This window comes from Anser cygnoides, chromosome 10 (genome assembly GCF_040182565.1).
Source record: "Anser cygnoides isolate HZ-2024a breed goose chromosome 10, Taihu_goose_T2T_genome, whole genome shotgun sequence".
NCBI lineage: Eukaryota > Metazoa > Chordata > Aves > Anseriformes > Anatidae > Anser > Anser cygnoides.
Window position 1 is genome coordinate 4,147,257 of NC_089882.1, and position 19,868 is coordinate 4,167,124.

Sequence of the window (19,868 nt, forward strand, 5' to 3'; positions counted from 1 at the left end):
CCTTTTAATGAACTGCCCAATTAACAAATCCCTGCCCATTACCTTCAGCTGTGGTTTTATCCATATAGTAGTGGCAGGCCATTAAAACTATACTCACAAAACCAGAACAGAAACAAATCCAGTGCTTTCTGCACAAAAAGGGAACAACACAGAATATAGAAACGTATACATTAGGAGCAAGGGGAAAGCAAGGCACTGCAAGACGGAATTAATTTTGCATGATAAGCTCTATTCAGTCCTTTCCCAGTTATCAGACATTTTGTGCAGGAACAAACTTAGCAAAGGATCACAAAGATCCTCAGTACAGCACAGATGTATCCATAATGAAAGCTTTAATATAGAAAGCTGGAAAAAATTACTTTCTGAAAACTGAAATGAGCTCTCCCCAAAAATGCCTGAAAAAAATACTTTTTCTGATTTTTTTTTCTAAGAACTTTTATAGTTTCCCCATGGCTTTTGTTTGCCTTTTTTTTTTTTCCATTTGAATTTCAGAACCTCTCTATTTTCATATTCTTTTCAATAGAGGGTTCTTGGAGAAGTTACAAGAACACAATCTTTTCTCCAATTCTATTCTGAACATTCAGTGATTCTCACTAACGTAAAGGATAAGAACCCCAGTAAATTCCCCATCTTCTCGAAGCCTGCAGAAAGTCTTTCCTCTCCCCCCGTTACTCCCTCTCCCCCTCTGCTTGCCCCCGTAGCTGATGCTGCGTTGGTGCATGCAGGCAGAGGTGACTTGCAGCACCTCTCTGGAAACACACTGCCATGCCCACCATCACTTCTGTCTCAATTCCTGTTCCGAGCTGTGGCCCAAATCCCCAGCCACCCTAAAGCACTACCCCATTTTAGGGCCGCTTCCTCACAGCCCTCAGGAACCCGACTGCCACTGCAAACTGGCCTGCAGTCATTGCTCGGGCCTGTCCACACCAACTGAAATGGGCTTATCCTCAACACAGCTGCAGGGTTTCCCCTCCACCAAACCTTTCATGGAAGCCAAGCACTAATTACTCACGTTTGCGCCCTCTACAGAAGCACTTTTTGGCTTTCTCTGCTAGCCACGTGCGCTCAAGGCCCTCCAAAGCGCTATTCAGCACCGCGACTGTGAAGACCGAAAAGCTATGGTGACAGCTAACTTCCAAGCTAAATACTAAAAATAAACAAATATGGAAACACCCTCTGGATTTTTGCATCAGAAAAATTAGAAATGAAATGTCAACCACAATATCAAGGTTAAAAGCAGCTGAAGGGAAATACTAGTGGTATTCGTTACACACGCTACTACATTTCGATATAAAGTCCCCTATTCATACAGTGTACTCCCTTCCCTTGCAATTTTTAAATCTGTATATTTTACACATACCCACAGCCCAACCTGTAAGGAGATGGGAAGACAAACTGTTAAATCCCAAGGAGGTCTGTGCAGACAAATTCTGGTCCAAATGCAGAACTGTCACCTGTCAAGCTGTCGCACGGTTCAGCATTAATGCTGTGGCCTACAGTTTACTGTAGAAAGGAGTAGGACACTGAACTGGGATGAAGTGGTCAGCCTTCCCCTTCTGAGGTCCATTTGCTGCTCTGTATGAATGGGAAGCAGGCACAGAAGCTACCGCCCCACACATTATTTAACCCAAGGCTCCACAAAGCGAAAAAGCTTTAAGCACACAGCTGAGAGCATATGGGAAGAACTGCATATTTGGAGTTAAAACTTGTAAATCATATTTGAAGGATCTTCCCCCCGTTGTCATTCCTCATGACCAAGGCCATCTGCCTGACAAGGAGTAGGAGGGTATAAATTCTCAGCTTATTTTAACACTTGTCAATAATAATGAAGAGTTCTCTTTAAGATCTATATTGCCTTCAGATTTATCCTCCAGTCCTTAAGACGTTAGCTTGTAGCGCGCTGGTATTCCTATTTAGCCAGTAAGCACTTTGCAGCAGGGAAAGATTAATCTCGTACGTATGGCTCAGCACTGAGCACACGCAGTCACCATCCCGCTTCCGCAGCCAAATGCTCCTACAGCACCCACTGAAGATGCAATTTTTGTTTCCCAGAAAAATTTGCTGATATTCTCCTGCAGTCCAGTACTTTCGGTTCTTATCAGCTTTCTAGCGTCACTTTGTTCTCATCACACAGTACGGGGATAAAATACTTGCTTTTTAATCAATACCTAAAATGCACTTCTGAAAGACAGAAGCCAACACAATCCCAACAGCAGGCTTACAAATCTATTTGCTCCAAAATGCACTTTTGCTTAATACTGAAGTCAAGACATGAAAAGTCAAAGGCAGCCAGATGCCTTTGACAGGAGCATCTATTTAAATGAACAGAAAAAGGCTGTAGTTGAGTCTCCTCTGTGCGTGCTGAACCTATTATTGACCAGCAACATGACAAAGCCACCACGCTGTTCTTCAACCCTTCTCTGAAACCTTCAGTGCTGATGAATGCAAACCTATCGATTAATACAAACCCACACGCAGGCCTGATGGGAGCATTCATCAGAGCAATACTGCAGTTTCTGCTTTTTGAAGTTTTTTGTTTTTAAATAAAAAATGGCAATGAACCAAAAATCCAACTCAATCCTCTCTCCAGCCACATTTTGTATCCCAGACTATTCAGGCTGTAACAATTCACTCCAGAGTTTTGCAGGGAGGGGAGTAAACATTTCCTCTTTGCACATAGATCCTGGTTACATTCTAATAATACTGAGATTTATTCTTGTTTCTTTGAAAATAAAACCCAGCTTTATGGCATAACGAGCAGTCACGGACTGGAATCCCTAACACAAACAGCTCTTTTCGTACTGAGCCCCCACCCCGGTCCCAGAGGCTGGCGGGCCATCGGCAGTGCGAAACCCTGCCTCTTTGGGATGTCTGAGCTTAACTGGTGCTGGCTGGAGATCATGTGCGGCTCCGCGGGGGAGGAGGGACGGATTTTTGTAGATACAGCTAGGATTTTTTCCTTTTCAGGACGGCTGCTCCCTCATCCAGTTCTCACTTCCTCATGCCTGCAAGCTCTGTGCTTATTTTTTCACTTGTATGATTTTTAACCTCAACAAATAGATGGGCCAACATTCACTGAACGCAAGGTCTAAGTACTACCAGATTGCTTTTGCATAACAAAGCTTTTTGTACCCTTAATAAAATCTGAACCAGAAATAATTTCTTTCAGGGAAGCTGGGAGAGAATCCTGTAGCAGCATTTTCTCGCAGTGTCACCGTTTCTCTGCTGTCAGTGAAGCTTGGAGGTGATTTCTTGTTCTAAAAATCTGACTGAAAGCTATGGAAAGATTCCTCAACTCAAAAGCAAGGAGTTATGTTTTCACTGAACTTCCGTATACTGTGTAATCAAAACAGATGATAATTGCCAACAGGAGAACTCGGCACCAATTATTTTCACAAATGAGGTACGAAGGAAGTGTTAGTCCTAACATAAATATCTCTTACTTGACTGTATAATAAGTTGTTCATTACAGTACGATTTTCAAAGAACGCTACATTTAGTGTCAGTCAATCTGTAATGGCTATTCTAGCATTTGAAACGCTCACAGGAGGCATGACAACCTAAACGCTTTGACTTTCACAGCAAGGTAAGAGGATTTCGTGAGAGCTTGCCTAGCGCAGACTTCTCAGTTCTACGTGTCACAGAAGCAAAACCACGAGGGCCAAGAGGAACTACGTGACAGCTCTTCTATGCAAGTGTCAGTGCACGCAAGACGAAAAACATTTTTCTGAAGCAAACTCCAGTGCAGGTGTCATTGAAGTTTTGTGCTTCTGCACATCCAGTGAAGTCCCAAGGTTCCGACTCAGGGAATTTGCTATGCAAATCTTTGGCTAATTATGGCCACTTTTAACCTTAACTGAAGGCACTATCACAAAAGGTGGCCACCAATAATTTATTCTGGCTGACAGAGAAATAACAAAAGCTAATACCAAACAGTAAGCATCACTCAGAGGAACCTCCTCATCTAGATCGTCTTCCTGTGTAACTGGTATCTCTCAAGCACCGAACTGTGAGGGAACGCTGCCCATCGCAGCACGATACAGCCGGCAAGTCGAGGCGGAGAGCTGGATGGCCCGGGCTCTGTTCTCAGGGCTGCCAAGGACAGCAGCAGAGCTGCGTTTCACTACCATGACCCCATCCGCTGGGCTGGCAGAGAAGGCAGTTCGGTTTCCTTAACTGCAAGCTGCCATTCAAGACCTACAGCGAGAAGGATCCAACATGGTGGTGGCTCCGCAAAGCTATGTATGCAATACAGCTCAACCAGGCAGAAAGGGTGAGCAGGCTGAATGAGAACTTACATTTCAAACAAGCGAATACGGGACAGCTCGCCTAGTGTCTGCTCCACCTCCCCGTTTGCACAGTTGTCATGTAGTTATACCCAAATAACCAACTGGCATATAAGAAAGCCTGGTAATTCATCATACTTCCCGTACTGTGAAGAAGCTATCTTTTACTCTGTTACCAGTGCCTAATAAAATCTCCCTCAAGGTTAGGTCAGTGAGCCTCAAATAAAAGCTCTCTCGAATAAAGCGTTATGAACTGATGACAGTATTTTATATACCAGACCTTACATCCAGCCTCTGTCTCTCTCCCCCCCCTTACATTTCTCAACACTCTGGACAAGCGGTGAAAAGCTGTCTGGAGATGTCCAGTACGTAATTCCGAGGAGACTGCTTCTCTCCCACCACATACACAGTGCTCTCCACAAACTTCATGCTGATGACTTTATCCGTCTGCTTCAGTATTTGCATCCTTCTATACGAAGGAGACTCCTTCATGTGCAAAGCGCTCGGGCTCTACTAACGACAAGCACGGCAGTGTCTCTGCAGTTTATCAGGGTCCTCTGGCAGCAGCTTATGTACTACCAGTACTGCTGAGAGCCACCGCCAGACCAGTCTTCCCAGCTTACAGAGCAGACTAAAAGCTTTTAAAAGGAGCAGAGCAGGGTATACTGAGCACACAGAAGAGCACAACAGTTGAGCTACCCTAAATTTTAAGCAAGCCACAAATTTTAATAACTTTGCTATATTAAAAGATATGTACCAATGTCACCCCACCCCCACGATTCATCAAGGCATTTCACTCCCTTGGGCTCTTGTGACTAAGTATAATATTTCATTAAATATCCTGTTCATACTGGCTTATGTACTAGGGAACACACTAATTTTAGAAAACTGATTAGCTAGTTCTTTCTAACCGAATGTTATTGTAGCTAAGGTCAGATTTTGCACTGAAACTATGGCAACAAAGCCACAGTATTCCTTTGTCTACAAGGTTGGGGCTAGGTTTATTAACAGGAGTGTTCTACTTAATAGCTAAGCACTGCTTTTTGGCAATCCCTCCCTTGATCCTACCTGAAATACCCTGAACTTTCCACAGGGGAAAAAGCTCAGACTTGTGAAAGATGTTGAGAAAAAAAGCTGAACATTTAAACCAGAACTTGGCTTATTTCTTCATTTTCAGTACACGGTCACTACCTCAGCCCATTTCCCCATCTTCCTGCACAGTATGCCTCATCAGGAGAGATTGCTGCCCACATTTTTAGATGGGCAAGTGAAGCACACAGATCATAAAACTTCACACTGGGTCTTCAACAAGATTCCCCCTCTTCTTTTGTAGTACCTGAACCAACAGATTGTGTTTTTCGTGCACTGTTCCAGTGATGCATATTAACGGCCACTTTATATTTCAAAGGGGCTTTGCTCTGCCTTCATCTAGATGCAAAGCATCCAAGATGAAAGCACTCGAAACCCCGAAGTTGGCGGACAGCTGTTTGAGCACAGCACTCTACGTACAGCCCAGCATGCAAACTTAACCCAGCCAATCTTCACGCTCTGTGCCTTGGATCCCAAGCAGACCTGTCTCCTCTCCGTGTTCAGTATCTACAACTTTTTTTTTCTTCCAAGTTAAAAAGACTCTTGTAATCCACGTGGGCCTTTCCTCCACTATGGTCTCGGTACCCCATCGTTAGGATGCAGCAAAACCCTGCTAAACCATCTTTTTTAAAGCAGTAATTATTTAGCCAATCATTTATTCATGGTTTCAGCAAAGCACTTAACAGCATGGGGGTGGAATGTCTTTAGGATGCGCTGCTGTTTCAGCACAGTAGCCCCCAAAGGGGATACAAACTTGTCTTGCTTAATAGGTCGATGAGGAACAGCACTGTGATACACGTGGCAAATTAAGTGGGAACAGCCTGCCGATTCCCCCTGCGTGACAATACTTACCTTCCTGCACAAACAAACAAACACAGCTGCCCTTTGATTCCTGCACCCAATCCCTACTCTCAAAGCAAAGCAAGCTACTGCTGCACATTTAAATCAATCACAGGACACAACAGCTACACAAGCTAGCTCATAACATCTATTCTCTAGCTGTGCTCGTAAAGAAAAAGCTCCACTTTCTTCTCTCTCTGCCTGCTAACAGAGCAGACCATATAAGTAAGTATCCCAGATGAGACTGGTGAAGACAAAATCTGAGGTTGAAACTGTTTGGAAAAGAGGTGTTCGTGATATCACGCTGAAGTCTCCCTGGGCAAGGAGAGAGAGCGCTGCACGTTGCCTGCCACCTCGCCTGGGAAGAGAGGAAGGAAGCTTGGGTGTGTTCATGCAAGTGGTGCATCAACTCTTGATTAGGATTCCTTTCGCAGAATTTTCCAAGCCTCTGCAGATATAAAGCACGTTTGTATGAAAATACAACACTTCTGACTTTAGTTTTTTGAAAGATCTAAATGCCACCGTGACAATTGCCTGTAACATCTGCTTGTCTGTAGGATGCAGTGGGCTAAAGCTTCACTTTTTAGAGACTGCTCAGGAATTCTTGATCATATAAAGGGCATCGAATTCAAATGCACACTGGCAGTTGGCAGTTTTCTAGTACAGTTATATAAATGCTTAAGACTCATACTAAAGGATTCCTCATCAAGGCAGTGAAAACGTACTTCGGATACTTAACTATATCATACTTCTGCAAGGCAGAGATCCTACCCACAGGGAATAACCAATGCTTTAGTTTTAAATAAAGAAATTACAGGCAAAACCTTAGACTTCAATGATTTCTCATTTTTCTCTTCCACCATGCTAACAGTGAAGTTTCTTTTGATTTTCCACTCAATCACAATAGTGCCCTTTATGAACAAGGGCTAAGCATCATCAATTCTTTCTATGGCATTTGCCCCACTGCAAAAACAGGAGTTAAACAAGTAGGTGCTTACTACTGTTGCCCCACTTTGTAGTTTTGATATTCAGCAAGTGTGTTTCCGTGTGACTTCGACATCACAGAACTGAGAAGTCACAAATACATTGCAGCCTATTTATTTCTCTCCAAGTCCACCATGCTGAGCTTAGCTTTCAGCTTAGCATTCAGGCACTCTCAAACATCCTGCCTTGAATGAAAAAGGAATGCTGCAATTTTATCTGTTCATGTGCTGTTATCAGAGTGAAAAGGCCATATTTAGACATCAGTTGTTTCTTAAAGTAGTCTAGGCATCTGCATAATTAATATACCCAAATATTTCACCAGCATTGTAAGTCCCGTGTAAGAGAAAAAGGAGCCAAAGCTTGGCCACGCAGCCCAGGCCCAACACCCCTCCTTTCATCACCGTCACTCCTGGAACATGCCCTCCACCCTCTGCACAACACCCACGCTAACTCATCTAATACATGCAGAAAGTCATCCAGTTCAGACTATTTCACATCAAAGTTTAAAAAGCAATCCGAGACGATATAATTGCCTTCAGAGTAGATTTGGAGAAGTATGCAAAGGTATATGGAGAGCAACAGGATTTTAGGCTGCACGCTTATCTGAAGCTGAACACTCGATAGCTAAAGGCCTGTAGTGCAAAAAGTTATTCTTGATGAGTGCAGGGGATGGCACTGAACTACCTTACTACCAAAAAAGTGTAGATTTATATGCTGCAAAGATTTTTCCATCACTAACAGGCAGAGGGATCTGGGTATTTATTACGGAGTACTGATTTTGATCAATGCTGGGCACAGCAAGAATACAAGAGAAATCTATCAAAAAGCATCGGTGTGTTTATATGTATTAAAGCTTCTCTGCAGTGCCCAGCCTCAGGTCATTTCTCCTGCTGAAGACGAAGCTGCAGTTCAAAGGCTCAGCCCCTCAGCGCCAGCCCTAACAATGCCAGATGAGCACAACCCAACGCTTCCTGACAGCAACACGCAGGAGGAGCATACAGTACGGATTAGGATCAAAAGAACAAACAGAATGCGAACTACTCATCTCCTGCTTCGCCATGAGGGTATTTTAAGTCTAAGAGATACGGGTTCGTTCCTTGAACATCTTGCCAAAAAAAAGAGTGTTGCCCAGCAACTACTAAAACAGTGCTCTGGGAGGAGGGAGCTGCCGGACAGATTAACCCAGTAAGCGCCCCGTCTCCCTGCCTTTCAGGCAGCTATTGCTGCAGCTTCTGGATCCCTGGCAGACGAATCTGCATCCCAAATAAAGAGCTGTAAGGAATTTCCTGAGCCGGCTGTCAGACAGGCTGTTTCGGTGTAGTACGAGCGTCTAGCATTGAGCAAACACACTTGGCTTAGCACGCCGCTACGTTCCGCTGCAGCACGGGCACAAATAAAACCTCTGCAAAGCGCACCCAAGTTAACACAGAGCACAGCTCCTGCAGCTAAAGCAGAGTACCAGCCCTGGGCTCTGCCTCAGCTTCGCCACTATTGCTAGGTCTGACTTCTTCAGTTTGCAAAGAAAGCAGCAAGCGTCTCCCGGCATTCAAGTCTGCCTCTTTTCTAATGAACTAGAGCGGTGCTTTTGGCCTCACCAAAGGGCCAGCTGTACTTTGCACTTGCCACATAAACCCGTGCATATCAAAAGGATGTTCTCTTAGAGTCACTACCCAGATGCACAGTCATACTCACAGGCAGCTATCAGATTCCAGCTTTATAAAATACATAAAATGTCTTTATTTTTATTCAAAGCAGTTCAGACAACCAAGGAACCGTCACACTTTCTTTTTTTAGAGACTTCCCCAACCAGGATTTTTTCCAGGAATCTCATCTGTACACAGTATATTCGGACAAGCAAAATACTTTCCCAAGAATTTTCATATTAACATTTTTAAAAAGAAACACCTAAATGAATGTAACTCTGAAGTCTTAATGTTTTGCACAGCAGTTTTAGAGGGTTTCTGAATTAGTTGGAGCTGAAAATATGAAGGGCCAGAGAAACACTACTTAGAAAAAAACAAAACCAGAACAAACCACACCATTATTTCAAGTGGTCCAGAAAGACAGAACAAAAATCCACTGAAATCTCAGACCATAATTTACCGTCCAACCTCAAACCACTAACTTTGTGTGCTATTTACTTCTGGTGGGAATGGGGAAAAAGGAAGAGGAAAAAAAAACAGCCTCGACACCTTCAAGTGTTTATACTAACATTTTAAAGACCTAAAGGCACTACAGCATTTAACATGTGAAATAACTACCGGCAAGCGATCGTTGTGATTTGAGTGGGCTGGACTAATAACTTTCTTTGGAGCTCTACAGACCTACTACTACTACCTTCAAGCTCTGGCACTTCAGTTCTTTCCATCTATCATGACCTCTGTTTCTTTTTGCTTTCATTTTTTTTTATTTGTACTTCTACCCTGCACCCCAAATCTTACCTGAACTCTATCCCACCTTCCTCTCAGCCCCCTCTTGCATTTCTTCCCTTTCAGTGCTCCAGCACGACCAGATTAATGTCAGACTATTTTTTCCACAACTTTATCAACAAAACAAGCCTTCGTGTCCTTAAAATACCTCTGTATGCTTTCCTCCGAGCAGACTGAAAGTGGTAGAGACTGCTCTATCGCTCCCATCTCCGACTCCAGTTGTGCTGCTGCAAATCCTCCTGTTCAATTCAGCTTATCCAGGCACAAACCAAGCTTCCCTCACCAAGTTTTCTTTGGGACAGCTTGAAGCTAACATTTTTTTAAAGGAGTGACTTACTAACATAAACCAACCCGTTTCAGCAGCAAAGTGCTTGCTTTTAGGAAGAGGCTCCCCAGGCCGGGACTGTCTGCGCACTGCAGGCAGGTTATCAGAGCTCAGCGACAGCGTACGCTCCCGAAGTGTTACTGTCAACTGCCTTGCCTTTGGTACAGGCTCTTCAGGTGGAGGGCTGGTGCACATATATCACCACTCTGTGCACAGCAGCTCTGCTGCATTTCTAGGGCCTGAAGTAGGAAGAAAAGAAAAACCACCAGGCAGTAGCCCAGGGCCCTGCTGCTGGCATGAGATGCAACTGATTAAGTGTAGCCTAGGCAACAAGACTTTTTAAAACCTGAAACATCCATGGCTACGAAAAGGCAGGATGGATTCATTCTTCTGCTGGATAGACACACTTTAGTTTCACACTGAATTTTCTAAGAGTGATGCATGCATCTCGAAGCAGAAAATCTCGCTTCTAAATATCCCTTACCACATGACGCATGACGATCATATTTACAACAGTTTTACATCTGCCCAAGATCTGTTCAGAGAAGTTTAGCATTATTTTTTAAAAATACTACCTGAAGTGAGACCCTCTGGAGGGGCCATGAAGCCACTATCAGGGTTCCCCGCAGAAGGTGACTTTGGATGTGACCGACCTGCATCTGGACAGCTTAACGCACAGTTCATTTGAAAGAGAATTCTCTCATAGATATAAACCAGGTTAGAGCATGGAGGCATTTTTCCAGTACTGTGTCTTTTCAAAGCTACAATGTAAGTCACTGACATCTGATTAATTTTGGTCCCGCTCTAATAAGATCTTCAGAAGTTACTTCTCAGTTACTCGTCAGCATTTCGCACCGATCTGAATTAAAACCAAGCTCACACTCCTCAAACTGCAGTCAGAGCAGCTCCACTACCACTCCCCATCAGCTGCGATGGCTAGCGTGGACTGTGAGAAATCACTGAGCAAGCATGGACACCGCTTACAAAATTCATTGGCTGCTATAACATTTCCACACGCTGCTGCGGTAAAACCAGACCTTGTGCTATGGTCTGCTCTACCTGTGGCACTGCCCAGAGCAATTAAAACGAAGTCTCAAGTATGACAGAACTAAATATTGGGAGTAGTGAATTACATTCACCAGATGCCCACTGTTGCTTTGTAACCCAGAAGTAAACGACGTTGTTTGGATAAATACACCTTAGGGAAGACTCTGTGTTCCACTCGCAAGGAGGGTATTTTTGGAAGGTGCCATTAAAACCCCACGATTGAAGAGACATGGCTGTAGTTCCCGACATTGCCAGGGACTTCCTGGGCAACACCCCAGGCAAGTATCGGGGCGCCTTTGCTTCATTAAAAAAGGAATATTTTCTATTTGTGTTGAAGATGGTGAGATAGATTTCATTATTGTTTCTTCTGACTATCTATTGTGGAAAGCATTTTATCTTAGACCACAGTTAAAAAGCATGCGTATAAACAACTGACGTGCCTGCTAAACTTTTATGACTTTTGCTGCCATTTACCGTTAAGCATAAACTTCCTCATGAAAGCTTTAGTGAAGTAACTGCAAAGGTTGGAAAATGTTCATACCATTCTTTCCCCATGTATAAATTTTAACTAATATGAGAACTTTTATAATGTCCAACCACAATGTTTCATGTCAGGCAAATGTTTCTTAGTACTTGCAGTTCCTAAACTGTGCTAGAAATAATTGTTTCTCTCTCCTTTTTTCCCTGCCTCTTTCTCCTCCACCTCCACCCCCAATCTCTTCTATACCCAGTAGTCTCAGTCAAATCCAGGTTTATTCCTTTGTTTGACTTTACTGTCAAGAATTACTTGAACTAGAGCACTGATAGGTAATACCATCGTTCTTGTTCTGGAGAGCTTAACAGTCAATTCTAAAAGCTTTTCCAGGTTGCTGTTCAATATCCAAATCACCAGCTATCAGTTTTCCAGTAAAATGGGGAAAAAACACTAAGAACTCACAGACTTCGGTAACATTTTTAAAAGTTTAATTACAGGAGACATCCTCATGTCATGGGAAAAACACCAAACCAAAACAACCACAGAAACAAAACCCAAACAAATGCAAACAAAAACAGCAGCACAGAAGATACACAATTTTCAAGGGCAATCTAGCCAAATTTGAGTAGAATTATGGCAATTCTAGGCCCCTGAGAAAACCGAAGCATAACCAAAGAAACAAGATTCATCCAGCAAAGAGATAATTAGTAACTGCCACATCTGAGAACAGCAATAAAAGGTATACCAAATTTTAAGAATATTTGGGCTGAGCTATCCTTTGGGTAAAAGACACGACCAAGGGGTGAAAGAAAGAAACCAAGATTTTTCCAAGCAATATCCCAATTAATTAGCGCTTCTCTGCCTCCTTAATTTTTTTCTTAATCAGACCTAGCCAAACTCCACAAAGAAGGAGCAGTTAATTTCTTACACTAAGCGTAAGTTTCCTGGGATAAAGAAGGCAAACTCAAGCTTAGCTAACAATGGATGAGATTGAACAACAACAGTTGCAACAAACATTTGCTCCTTTCCGTTTTCCTCTTCTCAGAAACAGGTTTGGTACTGGGTAACTAAATGGCGCGTATGGATAGTAACCAAACCACGCTCGGAGAAAAAGAAATGAGACTTGCAGGGACATCCTGGTTGGACATATCTGAAAGCCAGCCTCAGTTTGCAACTGCCCTTCACAAAGCCTTCCTTTAAGTCCCACAGCACAATTCACAGATGTTCATACATACGTACTTTTTCTTTCCTCGTGAGTCGGCCTTTGTGGAAGAAGGATGCCACTAAAATATTCTGTAGAAAGTGAGGTGCTCAAAAGTAGTTTACACAAAATAAAGGGCTTCTTCCACCCAGAAGGGTAAAAAGCTGTCTCGTAAACTTACCTCTGAACTTTTTGGGTGGGTTGTTAAGATCACCTGCTTCTGGCTGTACAACACACCGATCATCCACAAGGCTGCAAAGAAACAAGAAATAAAGTGAGATTCTTTTCCTTTGCAGCTGCTTATATCCTCGTTAGCAAAACCTAAGTGTTTTATTTGCAATATTTTATCTGAGTGGCCACTTCAGCAAAAGACATTCCCCAAATGCCAAATCTTTCTAAGAAGCATGCAGCTAATTTTTACTGTTGCCCAGAGCTATGCTCCTGGATAGGTGGGACAATAAATAAGTCACTGCTCCTGTATGCTGCATCTTCTTTATGTCCCCTCCTTGAGGTGCAGACAGAACAGCCCATATTCTAGTTAGGTGAGAGACAGCCTTAAAACAATTATTGCCTCTTGGACAGATTTAAATAATGTTGCAATTGTGTTCATAGTAAAGGACAGAGAACAGGAAAATATGACGACTGCATAAATTGGACACCAATCCTATGACCCCTTCAAGTATCAAAAAAGGCAGAAGCATCAACTGCCACAATGCAAACTGATTCCCACAAGACAGGAAGGCACAAATACACCCTCCTGCTTACCAGTCGTCAACACAAGCAAAGCCATGAGAGCAAACTAACCTCCTCCTGTTTTACCAGAAAGGACGTGAATTGGATAGTGAACCCAAGAGATTTCAATAGGAAATGCCGGCACAGAGCTTCTCCTGTGAATACACATTGGCAAAAGACCCTGTGGGTGAACTCAAAGCCCACAGAATAAATAAAGCATTTAAGATGCACTTGTCACCACTGCTCTGCCCTTAGCATGCTTTGTACCTACAGGGAATTGCTCTTTTACCAAACGCTATTTCTAAATAGCAAAAAATGCAACTGTAACCAAATATCTTGCAGGTTCTGAATTGATCTTAAAATTATACAATTTGGCCCCTTAAAACCAATCTGTCAAAGAGGCTTTCTACACGAAAGTAGAAAGTAAAACTCCAAGGTCTTAAAGGGTAGAGATGTCCATTCTCATGCAGAATCAACTTGAGAAAGAGATTGAAACCTAGAATATGAGAGTTGTTCCTTGCAGAGGCTGGTTACATGCAGGGAGCATCTTGAGACAACAATTATGGAAAATTATGAAGTGCATAAAAATTAAGAGATCAGAGAGACTAAGTGGATCAACAGTTCTATGCATCTAAAATTTGCAAATGCAAACATTCACAGTAAGTTACTTTTTCCCCATGGATTTTCTCCCTGTTCAGTATTAAACAAACATGTATGTGCTCCAACAAGAATAATACTAGTAATACCTGATCTCACTGAAACACCTGCTTCTAGCAAACAAATGGTCAAAATTATTAAAAGCCAAATGGGTTATTCTGATAATCCCCCACACAGTTAACCTCAGTGCAAATGCTCTCTCTTATCCTGATATTAAATAGAAAGTAAGAGGAACTTCCCAAATTACTAAGAAAATAATTTTACAGGGTGCAAAGCCCAAAGGAGGCCATATAGTACACCAGTAATCACAGTGATGACAGCACTGAGTTTGGGAAACAGCAAGAGCAAAGTCACAATTAAGCAACAGTCGTGTCATACAAATATTAAATAGGAACACTCTTCAAAGAGAGTTACTTGGCTAAAATGACATTAGAATATATAGTGGTATCTGTTTCTCAACCTTCATTAACCACATGAACAAGTCATTACACATTGTTATGACATAAGACTGTCAGAACTCCACATGGTATAGAGTACAATTACACCAAATCTTTCCTTTGCTTCTTTAATTTTCTCCAGGACAAAGACTAAATTAAATATGGGACAAAGCTAATTTGATTACGAAGGCTTATTAAGATGATAATGCATTTCATGTTTCACATAGCAATTGGGATTTCTGGCTTAAATTAGGCTCAGAAGATGTGCGGCCATTATATAATACAGTTACCTTAAAACACTGCAAATCAAATCAACAAGGATGCCTTTAATACTAAGGGATATTTAGACCTGCCATCAGAACATCTCATCAAGCCTAAAAAAAATAGATGTGCTTAGGGCCTGCAATGTCTGAAAGGACTACCCATGGTGAAAAATATCTGCTCAGCAATGCCATCAAAAGCCACAGCCACTGCATAATGTTCATCATGCACCGCATGGGATTAAACATAACATAACTTTCTATTTGTTCTGGAATTATCTACTGCCAAACTTGCTTCAATACTAGGAATAAAAAAAAAAGCCAAATGTATCGTACCGCTCAGTTTGTTTTGCCAGTTTTCAGCAGATAGTATTTGGCCAGTTACAACACAGCTGATCGAATACTGCAGAGTGTGCATGTCATATTTGACGAGTACCTTTGGGAAATTTGTCAAATACATTTGCCAAATACTATTCAACCAACCCTACTTACTACATCCCTTGCTTTTATCATACCTTCTTTCCTTTCTGGCAGCATCCCATATTTTCTTCTCTTTCCTATAATAGATCATGGTGCATCTTCAGTGTCTGCTTCCTCTCTGCCCCCTTATTTTCCAGATTCCTAATAGCTAGAGGACTAAACCTACAAGTTAGTTTGGAGTCACTGATGAGATTTCAGCCCACTGTTTCCTGCTGAAAGACTTACCAGGATGCTGTCTTTGTACCCTGCTTGGGAGATCCATTTATCAGATGCATCTGGACAGTAGGCATCAAAAAATTTGCTGTCACTGTACCCACCCTGAGGCCCTTACGGCTACTGGAAATGAGAAAGAGCACGTTGTGTGTATGCCCACTCACCACATCATCAAGCTTCCTGGTTGCTTCTTTGCTATTCATTCAGTATTGAAGTACCAGAGCAATATGCCACACTATTTCCCTCCCCCTAATTTCCCACTGCTTTGAAACGAGGTGGCAGATGTGCTCTTTTAGCTTCTCATCCAGCCCCCTGGAAGGTCTTCAAACTCAGTACGTGGCTCCACTGCCAGCTTCTGATGTTCTGAGAGATTTCTCCTAAGCAGCAGTTGAGCAGAATAAAACATACCCTGTCCCTTCTGTCAGGGCTGCATTTCAGTTCTGTGCTTTCTCTGCAAAGTCTTCCTCGTCCTAAGTGAAGGGCTACTTTTTGTTTAACAGAGTGGCATTCACTTCTTACTGCCTGAGAGGTTCTCTCCTACAGAGCACCTAGCCTGACGTGGTTGCAGAAGGAAACACAAAGCAGCTCTGCGAGGCAGCACGCCAGGGACAGGAGCTGGCAGGGCACGGCTCCCACTGCAGCTCTGGCGGTGCTGGCCATCGGCAAGCTGCAGATTCAAAGTGTTCTCCTTTGACTGAAGAAGTACAATTTTGTTTGTATGAGAAACCTCAAATACTGCAAGACAAGACAGAACTAGCCACAGTGGTAAGTTAGTGGTTTATGAATGGTTTGGCTCAAGTTTTTTTTTTTTTTTTTTTTTTTTTAAACCACCTACTTACATCACTATCGTTTTTCTTTTTTTCCCCAATCAGCAGATTGCACTGAGGCCTATTCATTCCTGGCTAGGGGCGGGGTGGGCAGGAGAGAACAGGACAGGACACACGGATGGACACGGGACAGACAACATGAAAATCATTTTCTTGTATTCATTCCCTCTCCCCACAGCTTGACCGCGGCAAGCTGCTTCTTCCTCCCCACCAACTACATTAAAACCACAGCACATTCATTGATACACTCTCCATCTTCCCCAAAATCTAACTTGCCATATTAATTTCAGGCCATTTTTAAATTTAGGGCCAGATCTGTACAGAAAGCTACTTTGTTTTACCCAGTATTTCCTGGGAGTCAGGTTCGAGATAGCTAATTGAGCTCTGGCAGCCCTTCTTCCGGATGTTTCGGTACAAGAGAACAGCTGTCCTTACCCCAAAGTGCTAATAAATCCATTTGTTGAGCCCTCTGCATAGAGAGAACAAATATCTCCAATATGAAGGAAGCTCGACATCTTGTCAGTCATCTCCGGCTTAGTGCCCCTAGAAAAATAAAGCAAAACATTATTTATTAGGCAGAAGGATTTCTCCATGCAAGCTACTGGAGGTTACAACAACAGCACCCTTCGTGTTTGTTTGCAAAACTCAACGAGTTCTTGCCCTGCAATTTCAGGTATCGAGGAAAACACGGCATGGCAAAATGCTTGCTTAGAAAAACAAACTAAGGAAAACAACAAGCTCCTGGCATCCTGCTCAGTGCGGGATTGTTTCACTGGAGCCATATTCATCCCCACAGATGTTCACAGAATCTCATACCAGGCGTGCTGGCCTCCTTCATCCCATCTGAGAGGGGAGGAGGGAAGAGGAGTGCCTTAAATTAAGGCGCATTATTTGTACCATCTAAAGTACAACACTTTTCTCTGCCTAAACACTTCTGCCAAAATCAAAGGTAGGTATGAGCACATTTAAAGGTCCCCTGGTGTGCGGAAACAGCTCCCCCAGGAATCGACATGTAGAATACCGACACGACTCGGAATAGCTTCCATCAGCTACGTGAGCGCCGGGGTGAGCCACCCGCTCCGAGCTGCTGTCTCAAAGCTGGCATTACGTGAAGACCCACTGAAGATGCCTGACAACAGATTTTGCATGTAAAAAGGTAAGGATTAAGATTTTTCAGAGACGGATTCTTTAAATGACGCATCAAGAAGCCAAATCCCTGTGAAATGAGGAATACTTCAATCCCGTTTAAAAAAAAAAAAGCCTAAATGTAACACAGAAGGGACAGCCACTTAGTGCTGTCAGCTTCTACAGTATTAAGAGCTACCTTTATTTTCTTTAAAGCCCCAAATCCTGGACTGACTGATACAAGACGTACCTGTCATTTAAACAAATATAGACAAGCAAGTTTCTATCTGTCACAGCAACAAAGAAAGAGACAAACAACAGGAGCCCTGATAAAAAGAATCCCAACCAAACAGATTTTCAAAGATGTCTTTCTAAAAGCCATTTACTGGTTTCTTGGAGATCCTCCTAAGCCGTGGTTTTTGATCACCAACTTCAAAACGCTGGAATAGCTTTCTGTGCAGGAGGTTTCAAACAGCAGGCAGTAACGTGGCTGCTCCAAGCTGCTCCTTCCCGCAGGCTGGTGACACGCTCCGAAAGGCAGCCTTGCCCAGGATCAGAATCTTGCATTTAGGGGAAAATAATTGAAAACATTTTCACCCTGACATCTAGCACGACACACCAAAATCAACTTTAAATGGTCTTTCACTGGGAGAATTAAGCAGCAGGAAATTATGTTCATTATAGCACACAGCCCTGACATTGTACGTGGGACAGATCTTCCCTTTCATTGAACATTATCTTGTTTACCAAAAATGTAAGGATCGAGTTTATTAAGCAAGGCTGGAGATCAGCAAGGTCAGATTCTTGGAGATTTAAAAGTTAATGTTGGTAACACCCTGCAGGTATCACAGCGTGAGCAAAAGCCAAGGCCAAGCTGCTCTCCTGTAAAGCTGCAAACAGCTCCCTCCCCTCCCTGCCCCGAGTACTGGTGGCAGTCATCACACAGCGATTACTAAGTCAAAGCCCATTACAGACGTTCTCATGCCTGCATGTCACTGTGTCACTTGCACAATTAAAATCAAGTTCAGAAAAAAAAAAAGCAGAAGATAGCAGGCCGCATTCATATGCAGGGGGAGAAGTCTCAGTTCCTCCGGAACCCTATCTGTGTGCCCACAGGAGCAAGGAACATGGCTTCAGGTCGCTTGCTTAGCGCCAAGTCCTTCAGCCACTGCGTACCTTACATAGTCTTGTTTCTTTTCCCTCTTGGTAAGGGGACAGAAAAACAGCACTACCTATTTTAAGATATATGCTAGAAAACACATAGAAATATGCAGAGGGACTGAATTAGCATCACCAGAAATACAGCTCTCCTCATTTCCTGACTTGGAGGTTAACGACAAACTTTACGTATGAAGTTTTCAGGCCCTCCAAGTTAAAAATGCCTTAAATTCATACAGCCCAAAGCAACGAGCAACTAAATCCAGAAGGAACGTAGATACTTCTGGTGGAGACCAAGTCTACTCTGGCACTCATTTTTGGTGCTTTGGAATTTCGGGGCTGCAGAGCACTGAGGTATTACTACACGCACAAGGTATTTCTGATCCTAAACTCTCCCATTCTACAATTACACATACAGTATCCCTTTTATGGGGAACTACTTTACTGGACTACATCATTTGCCTTTAGAAGAGGCAGATGTTCACCACAGCTGTTCCCAAGAGAATGTGGAGGTCAAAATTATTGACTTCCATTACAGAAGAAGAAGATTTTTTTTCTTGGCAAAAAGACTGATATCCCAGGCCACTGATCAAGACCAGGCCTAAGGATGGGCAATCCAATTTCTACATCATACAAATTACTTTTCACAATGTAGCCTCTTTTAACATTATTTTCTTTACCTAGGAAGCTCCAGACATACAATGTATTGTGCATGATGATTGTTTAACATCTAAAATAAGCAGTTCTGCAATTTATTGACATTTCCAGTAATATCATGGTCAGCAACGGTCAGTATCCGGCTGCCAGGAGGGCTGTCCTAACGCTTGCCCATGCTCCAAAAGGACACGACAAACACTGTCTGTGTCTATCACATACTTTAATAACCGAATACCCGAAGCCAGTCCACTTGACATTTGGCTTTAAAGACACCGTTCCTGAGGTTGGCCCGTGCTCAGGAACATGCTGCCCACGCAGATGGAGCGAGGGACTCGACGGCCCAACAGGCCTCACAACTCAGAAGGTTTACGAGTGAAGAGAATAATTTCTAAACCACTCTTGCTTAGTTCATAGAGGCTTTCCTCATCTCCTCACAAAAGGCTTGGGACACCTAACACAATTTGTCTGCTGATTAACCAACTCTTTGCATTAAACCCTTCAAATGATCAGCTACCACGGATTACTTCCCTCATTTGACTAGGAAAGCTGAGCCACTGAAGATCACAGAAGATAACCAGAGAATTATTTAGGTTGGAAAAGACCTCTGAGATCATGAAGTCCAACCATTAGCCTTGACCTGCCAACC

The 19,868-nt window shown here is 42.9% G+C and overlaps 1 protein-coding gene across 11 annotated transcripts in view; it reads right to left on the bottom strand.

The window, feature by feature from the left end:
• Positions 1 to 19,868, bottom strand: part of ITPR1 (inositol 1,4,5-trisphosphate receptor type 1) — a 169,987-nt gene that overhangs the window by 140,660 nt on the left and 9,459 nt on the right. For 6 of the 11 annotated variants that reach the window (XM_067003328.1, XM_067003326.1, XM_067003334.1 and 3 more), the window contains 2 exons: positions 16,718 to 16,825; positions 12,858 to 12,928 (listed from right to left, as the gene is read on the bottom strand). In XM_067003328.1, coding sequence (XP_066859429.1) covers positions 12,858 to 12,928; positions 16,718 to 16,809 — 163 coding nt within the window. In that variant the 5' untranslated portion in view covers positions 16,810 to 16,825. Of the gene's footprint in view, positions 1 to 12,857; positions 12,929 to 15,467; positions 16,236 to 16,717; positions 16,826 to 19,868 lie in introns of those variants that run through there. The other 5 variants (XM_067003325.1, XM_067003329.1, XM_067003327.1 and 2 more) reach the window with 2 other exon arrangements.